The sequence below is a fragment of the Aquarana catesbeiana genome, linkage group LG10, assembly GCF_042186555.1.
Source record: "Aquarana catesbeiana isolate 2022-GZ linkage group LG10, ASM4218655v1, whole genome shotgun sequence".
NCBI classification, from domain to species: Eukaryota; Metazoa; Chordata; class Amphibia; order Anura; family Ranidae; genus Aquarana; species Aquarana catesbeiana.
In genome coordinates, this window is record NC_133333.1 from 34,148,790 (window position 1) to 34,166,066 (window position 17,277).

General features: G+C 47.1%; 1 protein-coding gene across 1 annotated transcript in view; it reads right to left on the bottom strand.

The window, feature by feature from the left end:
• Nucleotides 1–349: 349 nt before the first annotated feature.
• The window catches only part of LOC141110565 (urokinase plasminogen activator surface receptor-like), a 33,860-nt gene continuing 16,932 nt past the window's right edge, over nt 350–17,277 (bottom strand). Inside the window, exons 5-7 of the mRNA XM_073601967.1 lie at nt 7,134–7,280; nt 2,180–2,290; nt 350–732 (exon numbers count right to left, since the gene is read on the bottom strand). Of these exons, the coding sequence (XP_073458068.1) occupies nt 566–732; nt 2,180–2,290; nt 7,134–7,280 (425 nt within the window). The 3' untranslated portion in view covers nt 350–565. The remainder of the gene's footprint in view (nt 733–2,179; nt 2,291–7,133; nt 7,281–17,277) is intronic.

Genomic DNA, 17,277 nt, shown 5'->3' on the forward strand with positions numbered 1-17,277 from the left:
TCAGATGGGAGGTCAGTCAACTACAGCTGAAGGAACCCCTAGCTACCTTTGGAGGAACATTCCTTAGCTACCCTAGGGTTCCACAAAACCCTGTTTGAGAATGGCGGGTCTAGCGAGTTACCGTTACAACACTACGGTGGAAGTCATATTTGTGTTTGATCACACTTCACTGGGGAAGCTTTCCATTAACAGCACTACATATTTGGAAATTCTATTACTGAAACATTTATCATCTTGTTATGTTAGCAGCTTTGCATGGAAAACGCAGGCTTTACCTGCTCTGAAGATTTTTGAGCTTTCGCAGTATTGTATGGCATGCTAATGCAATAATCATCACACTTCAGTTTGGTTCTGTGAATATAAAATGATTTCTTTATTCTTTCTGACCTAAAGTTTGGAGGAAGCTTAATACAAGCTTATTTCAATGTGCAGGCAATGCAATGCTTGCTGGTAAAAGGCATCGAGGGCTCGCAGGTGGGGGTCACCGGCCTGGGCCCACTTGTAATTTAAATCAGCCCTGTTTGGGCTCTTGATTGATTCTCAATGAGCAGAGTATACTGTGCTTTTAATGTTTTACATCCTGGGTAGCAGTGCTCTTGCCATGATTACAGAGTGACTTTGTGCAGCACTTAGTTCTTGTCCATCCAGGTATGGGAAATGTTGGGTAGAGCCCTTGGCAGAAGGCCTCGGTGGCACATCCACTCATAACTGGTATACCGTAATTTGCTGTGCCTGATGAAAAAAATATATAATTAACTGACTGTCAGCAAGGTTTTTTAAAAAAAAAGGAGCCTTACACTGGGTGTAAATGAGTCCATCTATTTTGAAGCCCAACTTTTTTAAATTATCCCGCAGCAGGGGTTGAAAACAGATAAAAAAAAGCAGCTCTTGCTGCAACACACACCTCCTCTCCAATGCTGCCCCCCACAGTAATTCATTTTATCCACTAGATGTCCTCAATCTTTCAAGTTGAATGGCACTTAGGGGTCCATGCATAAAATATCTGCACAATCAGCAAGAACATTGCCTAATATGTGTGATTCCCATATCATCAGCACCACCTAATGGCCATAATGTGTTTTTCTCCAGAAATATCTCAATCAGGAATTGAGGCCACTAGATGGTACTGATGATATAGAAAGCACACATAGTAGAGGAAGTCCTGATTGTGTGGATGTTTGACCTCTTACAGCACATGTGTCAAACACGAGGCCCACTCTGGGGCCAAATCTGGTCCACCAGGCCATTGCATGTGGCCCTTGCACCTCTGCTGCAGCTGTGGCACCCCCCTCGTCTCTTTTCCACCTTGTTTTAGCAGTTGGCAGCAGGAAGGAGGACAGAACTCCCCTGTCAGATCCTGTGCTTCTCCGTGCAACTGTTTTAGAGGCTCGTCTCTGCCCCCGTCTCAGCAGTTGGCAGCAGAGAGGAGGACAGAACTCATCCTACAGATTCTGCACCTCTCTGTGCAGCCACAGCACCCCCTTGTCTCCGCCTCCCTGGTCTCAGCATTCAGCAAACTGCTGCGGCTGACTCCAGCCCTCCTCTGGTCCTCCTCCAGACCCTGCACTTTCTGTTTCCCAACTCTGCCCCCCCAGCTTCCTCCATGCAGCAGCACCAGGTAAGGGGGGTGCACTGTGATGTAATGGAGGGTGGGGGGACTCTTGATTTCTGATGGTGGGGAGGCTCTTGACATCTGATGTGGGGGGGGGGTGTACTGGATATCTAGTCTTACAGATACAACTGGCCCTTTGAGGGCAACCATAATGGTCCACAATGAAATTAAGTTTGACACCCCTGCCTTAGAGTCATTTACCGCAGAAGATTGAGGACATCATGTGAGTGTGAAGTGTCATGAACCTTCGGAGGGGGGTCATCATGTTGCCCTATACATATGTATAGTGATGTGGTCAACTGTACTGTTGTCATTATATTTACATCACCAAGGACCACCCACTGGGAGAAGGTCTAAGAGAAATGGTGGCCAGCCCATCATGTGACCAGCTGGAAGATAAAAAAGTATTAAAAAAAAAAGCACAAAATACTGCCTCCTGGGAGGAGTGACTGGGGGGCAGATCTATATGGCCAGAAAAGGATGAGCAGGAACTCACAAAGTTAGGTGGGAACACCCACAACCTCAGACTAATCAACTCGCATCTCACCAGGTCTTGTCACGTCTTACCCATCAAGTCCACACACTGCGTCATCGGCCCCCTACACCGCATAGTTCCAGCCTCTTCTGGAGACGATCGGCTGTAGCACTCCAATCCATTCTCCTTTCCGGGGTCTTCAACTGAGAGGGAACAGAATCACACACTTGTTTTATTATTTTTGGTATTAATGGCTGAGCTTTAAGGTGAACCTGAACTCCAAAAGTAAGGATTTCTTGTCTTACAGAAATGGTAATTACACTATATTACCAAAAGTATTGGTACGTCTGCGTTTCCACACACATGAACTTTAATGGCAACCCAGTCTTAGTCCGTAGGGTTCAATATTGAGTTGGCCCACCCTTTGCAGCTATAACAGCTTCAACTCTTCCGGTAAGGCTGTCCACAAGGTTTAGGAGTGTGATCACAGATGTCCCTCCCGCCGCACCGATCATTCCCAGCTGCTCCCTGTTTGCTCCTCTGGCCGCTCCTCTAGTCCCCTATCCTTCTCCGGCCCCCTCCGTGTCCTTCTCTGCCCCCCCTGTTCTCCTCCAGCCCCCCTCCATGTTCTTCTCCTCACCCCCCGATGTGTCCTCCTCCGGCCCCCCTCCGTGTCCTTTTCCACCCCCCTGTTCTCCTCCGTCCCCCCTCTGTGTCATTCTCTGCCCCCCTGTCCTTCTCCGGCCCCCCTCGGTGTCCTTCTCCGCCTCCCCTGTTCTCCTCCAGCCCCCCTCCGTGTCCTTCTCCGCCCCCCCGTTCTCCTCCGGCCCTCCTTCGTGTCATTCTCTGCCCCCCTGTCCTTCTCCGCCTCCCCTGTTCTCCTTCAGCCCCCCTCCGGGTCCTTCTCCGGCCCCCCTCCGTGTCCTTCTCCGCCCCCGCAGTCTCCTCCGGCCCTCCTTCGTGCCAATCTCTGCCCCCCCTGTCCTTCTCCGACCCCCCTCCATGTCCTTCTCCTCCCCCCTGTTCTCCTCCGGCCCCTCTCCGTGTCCTTCTCCGCTCCTCTGTTCTCCTCCGGCCCTCCTTCGTGTCCTTCTCTGCCCCCCTGTTCTTCTCTGGCCCCCCTCCATGTCCTTCCCTGCCCCATCCCTGTTCTCCTCCAGCCGCCCTCTGTGTCCTCCACCCCCCTGTTCTCCTCCGGCCGCCCTCCATGTCCTTCCCTGCCCCATCCCTGTTCTCCTCCAGCCGCCCTCTGTGTCCTCCACCCCCCTGTTCTCCTCCGGCCGCCCTCTGTGTCCTCCACCCCCCTGTTCTTCTCCGGCCCCCCTCCGTGTCCTCTGCCCCCCCCCCTGTTCTTCTCCGGCCCCCCTCCATGTCCTTCTCCGCCCCCTGTTCTCCTCTGGACCCCCCTGTGTCCTTCTCTGCCTCCCCTGTTCTCCTCCGGCCCTCCTTCCTGTCCTTCTCTGCCCCCTGTTCTTCTCTGGCCCCCCTCCATGTCCTTCTCCGCCCCCCTGTTCTTCTCCAGCCCCCCTCCGTGTTCTTCTCCGCACCCCCCTGTTCTCCTCCGGCCTGCCCGCTGTGTCCTCCTCCGCCCGCCCCCGTGCTCCTCCGGCCCCCCTCCGTGTCCTTTTCAACCCCTGTTCTCCTCCGTCCCCCCTCTTTGTCATTCTTTGCCCCCCTGTCCTTCTCTGGCCCCCCTCCCCTCCTTCGCCTACCCTTTTCTCCTCCAGCCCCCCTCTGTGTCCTTCTCCGCCCCCCCCGTGTCATTCTCTTCCCCCCTGTCCTTCTCTGGCCCCCCTCCGTGTCCTTTTCAACCCCTGTTCTCCTCCGCCCCCCCTCTTTGTTATTCTCTGCCCCCCTGTCCTTCTCTGGCCCCCTTCGTGTCCTTCTCCGCCTCCCCTGTTCTCCTCCAGCCCCCCTCCGGGTCCTTCTCCGCCCCCCCTGTTCTCCTCTAGCCCCGCTCCGTTTCCTTCGCCCCCCCCTGTTCTCTTCCGGCCCTCCTTTGTGTCATTCTCTGTCCCCCCTGTCCTTCTCCGGCCCCCCTCCGTGTCCTTTTCATCCCCCCCTGTTCTCCCCTGGCCCCCCTCTGGGTCCTTCTCCGCCCCCCCTGGTCTCCTCCGGCCCCCCTCCGTGTCCTTCTCCGCCACCCCTGTTCTCCTCCAGCCCTCCTTCGTGTCCTTCTCTGCCCCCTGTTCTTCTCTGGCCCCCCTCCATGTCCTTCTCCACACCCCCTGTTCTCCTCCGGGCCCCCCTCCGTGTCCTTCTCTGCCTCCCCCCCTCTTCTCCTTCAGCCCCCCTCTGTGACCTCCTCTGCCCCCCCTCGTCCACCCGCAGCCGGCTCCTCTCCTCTCCTCTCCCACCGGATGCTGGTGGAGATCTGTCAGGATGGAAGGGACCGGTATACATGTCATTTCCTGTTCCCTTCCTCCTCTGAATGGGACATAGAAAGTGTTCGCTCCTGTGTCCTGTGATAACCGAGCAGAGTAAACTGTGTTACTCTGCTTCAGTTTATGAATGGACAGGAGCCGCTGTCTCCTGTCCAATCATCTTCAATGCTGAGAAAGGGACTGGGGAATCTCTGTCCTGAGTCCCTTTCTCTGTCTCAAAGGGGAGATATCAGGGGTCTGTTTAGACCCCAGGTATCTCACCACCAAAGCCCACCAACAGGGCTGACAAAAAATAAATAAATGGAAAATTTTATATATATATATATATATATATATATATATATATATATATATATATATATATATATATATATATATATATATATATTTAAATTCTAAAAAAATAATTAAAAAAAAAAGACTGCCAACACTGTCCGCTGCCCCAACCCCCTTCCCCCAAAAAGCATTGTGAAAAAAATTAAAAACAAATAAAATTGTAAAAAAATCAATACGTAGAAATAAAAAACTACAGACAACATCTACTGCCACATACTCCCCCCCCCACCCCCTTTCACAGTGCTTCCCCAGAAACACTGTGAAAAATTGTGGTGGGCGGGCGCAGAGCGCCACCTCCCTGATATGAGTTTTTGCAGGTTGGGATGTCTGTGCTCATGCACTCTGCAGTGTAGTTGAGCATCATGGGAAATGCAGTTCCAAAACCTCTGGGGTGCCAAGGTTCACCATCACTGGCCTAAACCAACCATTCTCAACCAGGTTTCTGCGGAAACCTTCAGAGGTTGCAGGAAGTTCCTGGAGCTGTGGCAGGTGTCACATGACCCAGCTCTCTCCCAGCCTGTCTGCAGGGAAACATAAACAGGAGGTGCTTCTAGTGCTCTGCTGCCGGTCAAATGTTCAAAATAAAACAAACAAAAAAAACAGCTTTTGGGATACAGAGTAAAAATAAATTAATATCAATAAACTGTTTTAAATCGTCATATAAACTGTTTTAAATCATCATTCACTAAATATATAATTGAAATCAAATCTATATTGTTTTTTGGCAATAACATGGTGTGGGTGGATTCTGCCAATCACAGGCTGCCTCACGCCCCTTCAGCCTGTGTCTTAGAATAAAAGAGAGGTGAAGCCTCCATCAATCATGGTAATATCCCACCCCCAATGTGTTTAGCTGATTACTGGACATGGAGAAGGGGGGAGGGAGTGGGCTGTCATTTACCACTGTGTATACGCCCACATGTGTGACTCTATAGTCACATGGGCTGTTCAGATGTGATAGTGTCACATAACTGGTGGAAGAGTCTGATACGATGAGGAAGGCTTCTCTTGCACCTCTGACTCAGGGCCCCTGATAGAGCAGACAGGTAGTGCAGGAGTGCAGAGTGGCATGAGTGCCTATTGGTCCTGCAAGCAGCCGGGCTTCACAGACTCTTGAGATCAATCAGGGGACCGCAGCAGAGCAGGACTGCCGGATGGACACCAGTGAGCAGGAGACAGGAGCAGGCTGAAACCGTCAGTAGATCAGAGTGGAGAAGGAGTGCCGGATGGACACCAGTGAGCAGGAGCCAGGAGCAGGCTGAGACCTTCAGTAGATCAGAGTGGAGCAGGAGTGCCGGATGGACACCAGTGAGCAGGAGACAGGAGCAGGCTGAGACCGTCAGTAGATAAGAGAGGAGCAGGAGTGCCGGATGGACATCAGTGAGCAGGAGACAGGAGCAGGCTGAGACCATCAGTAGATAAGAGAGGAGCAGGAGTACCGGATGGACATCAGTGAGCAGGAGACAGGAGCAGGCTGAGACCGTCAGTAGATAAGAGAGGAGCAGGAGTGCCGGATGGACATCAGTGAGCAGGAGACAGGAGCAGGCTGAGACCATCAGTAGATCAGAGTGGAGCAGGAGTGCCGGATGGACATCAGTAAGCAGGAGACAGGAGCAGGCTGAGACCGTCAGTAGCTCAGAGTGGAGCAGGAATGCCGAATGGACACCAGTGGAACATAGACAGGGGCTCGCAGCAGGCAGTCCAGCAGCAGTAGAGACAGAAGCAGAGTCAGACGAACTGGGTCACACACAGGCAGACAGATCAGGTGCAGATGCGTATGCAGAAGCGTGGGCAAAGGCAGAGTTCAGGAGAAGTCAAGACAAGCCAGGTCGGTAACAGTAGTCAGATGCAGAGTAACAGGTTGCAGGTATGCATGAGAAAGCTGTAGACAAGGCAGCACTGAAGCATAGCACAGGCTCAGTTTAAATAGCCCGCTTGGCACGAACATGCGCATGCCCTCACGAACAGGAATACGAATTAGCCTGTGCCTATGCGCAGGAATCTGTCTAGAAGAGCCATTCTGTCTGCTGGAATGTCCCTCCTGACAGATAGGGAGGAAATGCTCAGCATAGAAACTCACTGAAAACTGAGCATGTGCAGAGCTGCCAACTCTGCACTGCAAAATCTCCAACTGTAGTGGGGACATGGACAGAAGGGGGAGATAGAGAGCAGTAGAATCAACCAGTTTTTTTGCAGAATACAGAAAACAAATCTCATAGTGACTGAGCGAGTATGAACAGCATGCAATACACAGTTTATTGATAGTTTTTTATGATGTGGGTTTAGTGAAACTTTAAATAAACATTCTCCATGCGGACGGTATTACCTGCAAAGTTTCCCTTATTGCACAGGCTGCCATTGCAGCAGTGATGGTTGCAAGAATACGAAACTGGATTTTGCCCGTTACTGAAAGCAGCAAGTCCCGGACATGATGAACTATTGCTACAGCTCTTCATCATAGTGTGATGGATGCCTGCAATAAAAAGAGACAAAACAATAGAAACGCTATACTGGCACAGCTGGGGCCGATGCATCAAAAGAAAACTGCAATAGGCTGATAATAAACAATGTAATATGGTATTAAAAAGACACTTCGGGCGTAAAAGGAGAGCGTTCTTACTGCATAAACAGCCAGTGATCGGCCTTGAAAGTGTCCCGCAAGTTATATGACTTAATTCCGAATGCTCAGCTCCAGCCTTCTCTTCAGTTTTGTACAGTTGTAACAGCTCCTCTAATAAAACGGCTTACTCTGATTTCACTGCACACTGCGAGCTTCTCACAGTGTGCATTAAAATGTGCAGCCAGAGCCTGCCTCGTTTCCTGGCTGGAGGATGTCCAGCATCATCTAGGCCTTTGCTCCTTAGCCTGATTGTCTCTTCCTGTCCTTTTCATTCATATTTCCTGTCGCATCATGGCAGCATACACTTTGGGTTGTGACTCCGCCCCCACAACCTGATAGGACTACATAGCTATAAATTGTAGAGGTGGCCCCTGCCCAGTATTCTCTTATTTTTCCTCACCTGAAGGACTGAACATATCAGAAGCACCCCCTTACCGAATTCGCCCCAGCCAGGTTCTAGCCTCTCCTGGGTGGAAGTCCTTACCTGTACAGCCTCTAAACGAGCTAGATGGAAGGAACCCCGCTCTGGTGATCTCGGGGGTATGTTGCGGCTCCAGTATAAGCCTTAAACAGGCTTAGTTGTTGTGCAGCGGTCTCCATGTCACTTTGTTTCACTTTCGTTTGTTTCTCCTCCTTTGCTGGGCTCTGTGGTCCCTCTGTGCCTCCCTTCAGGCTTCCCGGGCGTCTCGGCGCTTCCGCGCATGCGCAGTGCGCACCCTCAGGGCGTCCTTTCGATTTTGCCAGTTTCCAAGATGGCGCCGGGCGCCTCGCGCCGCTACTGCGCATGCGCGAGCGGGTCGTGACCTCGGCGGCCATGGCGGCAATTTTAAAAGCCCTGTTTGTCTTTTCTGAGCTCTCCTTGCTTCCTGGAAGACTTCTGACTGCTGTATTTTGACTTGCTGCATCCCTAAAGTATCCCCTCTCTGGGTAAGTGTCTAATACTTATGCACTGTCTTTTTGGGGCCTGTTTGCATGCTCTTACCTTCCTATACCCTTCTCAGGTGCTCACCTTCCTCTCCTATGGAGGCCGCTGCCCCAGCAGATCACCACCAGCCTAATAGGTAAGGGGGGGGGATTCCAGTGGTAAGTAGAGAAGATTGAAAAAGAGAGCAGGACCGTATTAACGCTACCTAATTGGTCAGCCCTGTCAGGTCCGCAAGATCATCCAAGTCAGGACGAAGAGAGTCTTCGCACAGGAGAAGCCGCTCCGGCCATAGACGCAGCCGCTCACGCGGAAGAAGTCGCTCAGGCCACAAGGGGAGTCGTAGACGGAGTCGATCCCATTCAAGACATAGCCGTTCTTACCACAGAAGATCCCCTGCACGAGGACACCAATCCTCTGCGCATCCTTCCCGCCCAGCCGGGAACGCTTGCTGGGTATGCGGGGCCACGGCCCTCCCAGACAAACTAGCCTGCCGCAAGTGCATGGATGAAGCCACCAGGGAGAAAGAGCCGGATTCCATAGAACCCACTGGAGTCTCTACTCCCCAGGTCTCAACTCCTGATGTAGAGTTTACGGCCTATAGCACCTCACCCACCATTCCCAGTGTATCAAGGGATCAAGAACTCCCGTCGGATGGTGAGGAGCTGGAAGCTTCAGCTGGCTTTGATTTTGCGCTCATAGAACCGTTCATCAGATCGGTTAAGGAAGCGATTAACTGGGAGGAGCTTGAGGAGACACAGCCAAAACAGAGAAAGTATTTCCCAAACCTCAAGAAGGTCCCGGAGGCCTTCCCATTCATCGATTGAAGTGGTGGGTACGACCTCACAACTTGGGAAGATGCAGGCATATAATCACTCCCTATCAAGAAATCGTGACCTCAGATGCCAGTCTACAGGGATGGGGAGCTTACTATCAGGACCTTGCGGCTCAGGGTCGTTGGCCTTTCAGGGCACAGGATACAGTGTCGAATGTTCTGGAGATGAGAGCAGCATTCCAGGCTCTCCTGGCCTTCAGTTTTCACTTGAGGGGGAAGCACGTCCTCCTGAGGATGGACAACAAGGTGGCTGTTGCCTACGTCAACAGGCAGGGGGGCACCAGAAGCAGGTCCATGTTGCAGGAGGTCCGTCCTGTTCTGGAATGGGCGCAGCTTAATCTACTGGACCTAAGGGCGGTTCATGTTCCGGGAGTCCAGAACACCTTAGCCGACTCGCTGAGCAGGAATTTCTCCTCCAACAACGAATGGTCTCTGAGTCCACAAGCCTATGCTCTCATATCCCGGACCTGGGGCTCTTCAGAGATAGACCTAGCAGCAACTCCGGAGAACACAAAATGCCAGAGATTCCTATCAAGGGTACCGTTTCCTTCGGCAGAGGGGACGGACTGCCTCCAACACCCCTGGAACTTTCACCTGGGGTACATTTTCCCCCGACGCCTCTCATAGCGAGATTCCTCCTGAGGCTCAAGAAGTCAACAGCATTGGTGGTAGCAGTGATCCCTTTCTGGCCGAGGAGGCCATGGTTTACTACCCTCATGCAGCTGAACACGGCAGAGCCTCTGCCTCTCCCATTGACGACAGACCTACTCTCCCAGGGACATCTTCTTCACCCGAACCCGGGGAAGCTACACTTGATGGCCTGGAGGCTGAAAGGGCTAGGTACTTAGAGCAGGGCTGTTCCCAGAAGGTGGTGGATACCTTACTCCAGGCCAGAAGGTCTACTACCAACATCACGTACAGAAGAGTTTGGGAAAAATTTGTCTCCTTCTCTCAGCAGCAAGGTTGGGACTCGTCCTCTCCGTCGGTGTCTCAGATCTTGGAATTCCTTCAGCTAGGCCTAGAAAAAGGCCTTAGGTCAAGCACCCTGAAGGTCCAGGTATCGGCCCTGTCCGCCTTGACAGGAGTTAAATGGGCGCAAGAGCCTCTGGTGATTCAGTTTCAGAGGGCCTGTCTAAAGCTGAGGCCCCCTAGGAAACCGTCATTCCCGGTCTGGGATCTCTCAATCGTTCTGGAGGCATTATCCAAGGAACCCTTTTTTCCAACACAGAGCATATCCCTCTGGGATCTAACGCTGAAAGTTTCATTTTTAATAGCCATAACATCGGCGAAGCGAGTGTCAGAGATGCAAGCTCTAATGGTTAGCGAACCATATTTGGTTGTTCTTCCAGACAGGCTAGTCCTAAGACCTTCGGATCGATTCATCCCCAAGGTATCCTCATCTTTCCATTTTAACCAGGAGATTAATCTTCCAGCACTCAGCACGGATCAGGGAGATCTCCATCCATTAGATGTTAAAGGTACCGTCATGGAGTATCTCTCGGCAACAAAATCTATCAGAAAGTCGGAGAGCCTCCTAATTATCCCACATGGTTTCAGGAGAGGTCAAGCGGCATCCTCACGCACCATTGCTTCATGGCTAGTAAAGACCATCAAGAGATCTTACTCACTGAGTAACCATCAAGTACCTGAGGGCTTAAGGGCACATTCCACCAGGGCAGTGGCAACCTCCTGGGCGGCATATTGTAGAGTCTCGGCGGAGACGATTTGCAGAGCGGCTACCTGGTCCTCCAGGAACACCTTTATGTCTCATTACAAGGTGGATTCCGCCTGCTTATCCACGGTGGATTTCGGAAGATCCGTTATCCAGGCCAATTCCTCTATTCTTTGTTAAATAAACTTAGTTTGAATTCCCACCCAGTCTTTGCGAGTTACTCCCCAAAGTGTATGCTGCCATGATGCGACAGAAAAACGGAAAATTGTATACTCACCTTTCCGTAATTTTCCTTTCCTGTCGTATCTTCATGGCAGCATACAATCTCCCACCCGTCTAAGGTGATATATATACGGAGAATACTGGGCAGGGGCCACCTCTACAATTTATAGCTATGTAGTCCTATCAGGTTGTGGGGGCGGAGTCACAACCCAAAGTGTATGCTGCCATGAAGATACGACAGGAAAGGAAAATTACGGAAAGGTGAGTATACAATTTTCCGTTTTATTCAGTTACGGAGGCTCAGAATCACATGTGGGCATTACTTAGGGCAGTCTGCATGCAAATGTGACCTTCTTTGGAACACTCACTCATACCTCCCAACTTTTTGAGATGGGAACGAGGGACACCTATTGGCAAAAGTATATAGGCATAGGACACACCCCCTGCCACGCCCCCTTAAAGGAAAATTATACAAAAACATTATTAGGTAAGTGCTTTTTTTTACCACTACTATTCCTTTATATCGGCTTTTGAAATGGACAAATGCAGCTATTTAGAAGTTGGATGAAAGGTTTAGCACTGGGAAATACTTTTTGAAAGATAAAAAGTACATTTAATATACAACTATATAGATCAGACCAAAATGAGGGACAAATGAGGAGGAATGAGGGACAGAGGGACATTGCTCCAAATCAGGGACAGTTGGGAGCTATGCACTCATTCCTCAAGGCTGACAACTGCCCATTGAGGCATTTTGATATTTGAATAACTCCTCCCAAGGGTCAGCCCAATGCTTACATCAGGGATAAGAGCTTTTGGGAGGCAGGGTGCTGTGATACGTACAACACCCCGCCAGCCCCTCCCACAGCCATGTTCTGCCGGCATTGCCTAGAGATGCACTGAGACCCAGTGATAACATTGTTGAGTCTTAAATAGGGTATGTAATGGAAGAAGAAAGGTTTATTTTAAGAAATGTCATTATCATGTTGATGGGGGGGTAGGAGGAACCAGGAAAGGCTTAATATAAGCAGATTAAATTTAAGCTTTAAGTTTTGGATAGAGTAGGATAGGCTTACAACTTTGGTGAGATTTACCTTCAATTCCTTTCCCGGTGACACCATGGTTTGACAGGAACGTAAGGATGTAATCTCCCAAATGGGTCTCAGACAGTAATAAAAATCTTACATAGCCTCCAATTCCTCCCTACTGTACTATAATAAAAGGTTGTTTAATTGTTGTTTGCATCTCTATTTATTACATTGCCCCTCACTGTCATTATTAATTTAGAGCAGGGGTCTCCAGACTTTCTAAACAAGGGGACAGTTTACTTTGGGGGGGGGGGGGGGGGGTGACTGTGGCCATCGGCAGTAGATAAGATCCTGACATCTGTGGGAAAAAAACATGTCCCATCTTTGGGGTCAGTGGGAGGAATAGTGCCCCCATCATTGGTATCTCAGTGGAAGGAATAGTGCCCCCATCATTGGTGTCAGTGGGAGGAATAGTGCCCCATCATTGGTGTCAGTGGGAGGAATAGTGCCCCATCATTGGTGTCAGTGGGGAGAATAGTGACCCATCATTGGTTTCAGTGGAATGAATTTTGCCCCAGAGAAATAGTGCATATGTTGTTGTTGTTAGTGGGTGGAATTGTGCCCGATCGTTGGCATCAGTGGGAGGAATTGTGCCCTACCGTTGGCGTCATTGGGAATAATAGTGCCCCATTGTTGGTGTCAGTGGGAGGAATAGTGCCCTATCATTGGTGTCATTAGGAAGAATAGTGCCCCATTGTTGGTGTCATTGGGAAGAATAGTGCCCCATCATTGGTATCAGTGGGAGGAACTGTGCCCCTTCATTGAGGTCATGGGGGTGGGGGGGGGTTGGAGGGTGGGATCATGCCCCATTGTTGGTATCACTGGATGAAATAGTGCCCCAAGGGCCAAATCAAAGGGCCACAGTTTGGAGATCACTGATTGAGATATAACTACAGAGTGTATTCTTTTTTACGCACAGAGTTCCACTTTCATATAAACCAAGGATTACAGGTACTCATAGTTCAGTTTCAACAGAGCTTCAGCATCAATAATGAATATGTTTTTTGAGGTTTTTTACCTCATTTTACTTTTTTCTCCCTTAAAATGAGGAATGTGACCTGCAGAACAACAGCCTTGGTTCTGTGGCATGTACTACCCTAATTCTCCCACTAGACGGCGCTGCCTAACAGTAAACCTTTAGTGCAGCATGAAAAGGTTGTTGAGTGCTGTCAGATGTGGTATGCCTACAAACAAAGTGCATAAAGACTATTCTTTTTATTTATGCCTTGATATACCTGTCAAATCAGAGCACAGCTGACCATTTTCCTGGTATTTTTCTAACACTGAGCAATTTTTTTGCCCTAATGGCGAAGGGTTATTAAGGTGGGCAAGACTGCTCTTAAAGCCATCCTAATCTGTCAGGACTAATGCACTGCTTCCATAGCATGTTATTAAGAGCAATTTAGGCTTCAGAAAAGCAAAAGTACCTGCATGCGAAAGCTGCGGAGAGCAACTTGACCTCCATATAATATTCTGACCTCGTCAAATCATAAGTGTTTATAGAAATTGTTTGCTTTTTATATATGATATGGGAAGACTAACAAAAACAAACAGATCTCTTCAATAATAACAAAAGCATATATAACAAAACACACCCCTAATAATGCAATTATAGTAAAATACCATGAATGAAACATTGCAGATAATAAATGCTGACTTCCCATTCTGCAAATTCAAGTTGCCTGGCTGTCATGCTTATAAGGAAGGGAAACGCTAACCCAAAATGAGTATACAGATGAGTACTTGGCTGTTAATTATTTTTTTTTAGAAGTATTTATCCAAACATAAAAGTTTCAATGCACTAAACTAAAAAACATTGTAGGGGATACCTATATTTTGCCTTCAAGCTCTGTGCAAACTTCTTGGAATGGAGGTGAGACAATTACAAGAGCAGGGGATAAACACTTTGGAAAATAATTTCTTTTTTGGAATAAGGGTAAAATGGAAAAGTCACTTTAATAACATACGGAAAAAGATGGGGAGAAACAAAAATTTCTGTGGAGGAGACACTCTTCCTTCCACATGGTTCTAAACGTGCCCATAGATGTGAAATGACTGCTGTCCATCATAGCTGATTTTGCCTGGCCACTGTCTGATGGAAGTCATCAGATGGCTTAGAAAACTTTACTGATGTTACTGTTAGTCCTCCAATAGAGTTTATTTCTTAATGTTGGCCATACATGTTACAATGTAATTGTTCAATCCCTTTATAATCACACTTTAACATCCTCACATATTAGCTGGCATGGGACCTTGTCTAGGCAGATTCTTGCACCCTTTTAAAAAGGTCAAATTGCAGAAAAAAATATAGTTAACCCTAATTAGTTATCTTAACACTAAAATTTGTAGTAAAAAAATGTAGTTTACCATAAATATTTTTATTTATTCCTCAATTCCCTTACCTCTTATTTTTATTTATGTTTTTTTTGTATTTGTTTTTTATTTATGTTCATTTTTTAGCATTAAATTGAAAAACTTGGGTGAGTGGGGTGGTGAGTCACACTTGGCTTATACAGTATAATAGCAAATGTTTATTGGATAACTCCTTTTTTACTGAGATATTTGCACCAAATGTACAAAGGTACAAATTGTACAAGGACATCTTCAAATCAGTGCTTGGACAAGGTCCTCCTGTACCCAAGGCAAGGATGCCAAAGTGTGCCCCTCCACCCAAACTTTTAAAATTCGATGCAACAAAAACATACACAGATTTGATGAGCTAAATATTTATTGGGGTTAACTAAAATTGTAACAAAAAGTTTTAGGGTTAAACTTTTTCTGCTAATTGACTTTAAAAAAAAGGCGCTAGAATCTGCTGAGATAAGGTCCGCTTGCATCCAAGGCGGGGGTGCCAAAGTGTGCCCCCCCCCAAGCTTTCTAATTTAGAGCTAAAAAAAACAAACGCAAAAAAATAGGGATTTGAGGAGTTAACTAAAACTTGAACTACAATCACCTTTAAAAAAAAGACAGGAATTTTTTTTTATTAATTATTATGGTAATTATTTTTTTAACCATAAAATATGCTGTTTTATTTTAGTTAACCTTACATTTTTTTTTTTACGTTTTTATTTTTGAAACTTGTGTTCAATTTTGTAGCTCTGAATTAAAGAGCTTGGTGGGTGGGCGGGTCACTTTGGCATCTTTGCCTTGGGCACCAGAAGGGCTTGTCCCGGTACTGCTTCAATAAAAAGTCGCCGGGTGTCACCGTACAAAGCATGCGTCATTTCAGAAAAACAAAAAAGTGCGATATCAGGAAAAAAAATGCCATTTCAGCTTCATACATCTATTACTGTATACATGGCTACAGGCTCAGTCCTATAAATGAATCGGCCTCCAATAAACAAGTTCTATTAGAAAGCTCCATCAGGTAGTGTGACGCGAGAGGCGGGTCCCACAAACATAAAACGCAGCAATAAAAGTTCTAACAGTTTCTCTGCTATATAAACAGCTTGCAGGCAATAAAAGAAAACCATTTTCTGTGTTTCATGGGGCTGAATTCTGAATCATCATCGGGCTGGTGTTTTTTTAAAGGCCAACTCCACCCAAAAAAGCTATGTGTTGGCTTTCGGTGGAAAGTGATCACTTACTGGTTCCCTATTTAGAGTAAGTTAGTTTTCTGTACCATAAACACCATAAACATGTTGTACTTTATGTCCCTGACCTTAGCAGTAGAAGACTATTGTACCATTTTAGCCATTGAATAATGCAGACATTTTGAAGTTTAACCCCTTCCCGCCTAAGAGTAAAACAAATCTCAATGCCTAAGCACAATTTTGCAATTTTGACATGTGTTAGTAAAACCGTACATATCATCACAACTACTTTGTGCATCCAGGTGGATTATACCGCGTTTATTTCAGGACAAATTGGGCTTTCATTTGGTGGCAAATGGTACTGAATTTCTCCTGATTTGTTTATATTATTAAAGGAAAACTGACCCAAAATAGTAAAAAAAAACTTAAAAAAAAAAAAAAAATTAAATATATATATTTTTATTTTTTAAATACAGCTGTATATTTTTTGCTACTACCTTAACCTTCCACCAAAGAACCACCCAAAATTTAATTCTCCTGCTCCTGACGAACGCAGCGATACCACATTTGTGTATGTTAGTTGTTGTTTGTACCCGTAGCACAGCCCAGAAACAATAGTGCGCATTTTTTTATCTTACCTAAAACACACTGACACTTAAGCCTCGTACACATGATCGGATTTTCCACAGACAAAACCTCTGACTTTTGTCTGAAGGCGTGTGCCTGGATTTTGTCTTGCATACAAACGGCAAGGAATTGTCGGCCAACAAACACGAACGTAGTGACTTACTATATGGTGTTTCAGCTCTTTAGAGCCACCCTTTGGCTCCTTCTGCTAATTTTGTGTTAGTAGAAGTTTGGTGAGTGTTGATTCGCGCTTTTCATTTTGCGCTTTTCAGTTCGTTAATCAGATATTGTGTTATTTATTATTGGCCTTGGAGTTATTGTTTTGACCCAAGTCCAGTCCAGGAACAGGAGGAGGAGGATTTCTTGGACCAAAAATCGGTTGCTTTATTAATCATGACCAATTATGTCATATGCCTTTGCTGCAGGAGCTCCAGGAGAATAATCCGGATGATTTTCGGAATTATCTCCGGATGACGGACCTCTGCTTTCACCAACTCTTGGCATTGTTGACCCCTTATATTAAGAAGCAGGACACATGCATGAGGCTTTTATTTTATTTTTTGGTTGAATAATGATTTGATTTGTTATATTTTCTATATTTTTGGATGCATAGAATGCACTTTTTTGTTAAGTTATATTGGCAGATAGCATGTCTAATTTAATTTTTTTATTTTTTTAATGCACAATAAAAAAAATTGTGGAGAATAATACTTGGATATGTGTCTTACTTCAAATGACAATTTGGGAGTCGGCAGTTATATTTTAAAAAAATACAATGTAAAATTGACAAGGGACACCAACATAGTTGTATCTTTGATCTTAAAAACTACGGGATAATGGTGTTGGGGTAACTTGCCCAAAAAAAAAAGAAGAAGAAAGCATAATAATATTATTCTTGATATCACTAGAAAATAAAAGCCTTTTAAAATATGTTTGCCATAACTCCATCAG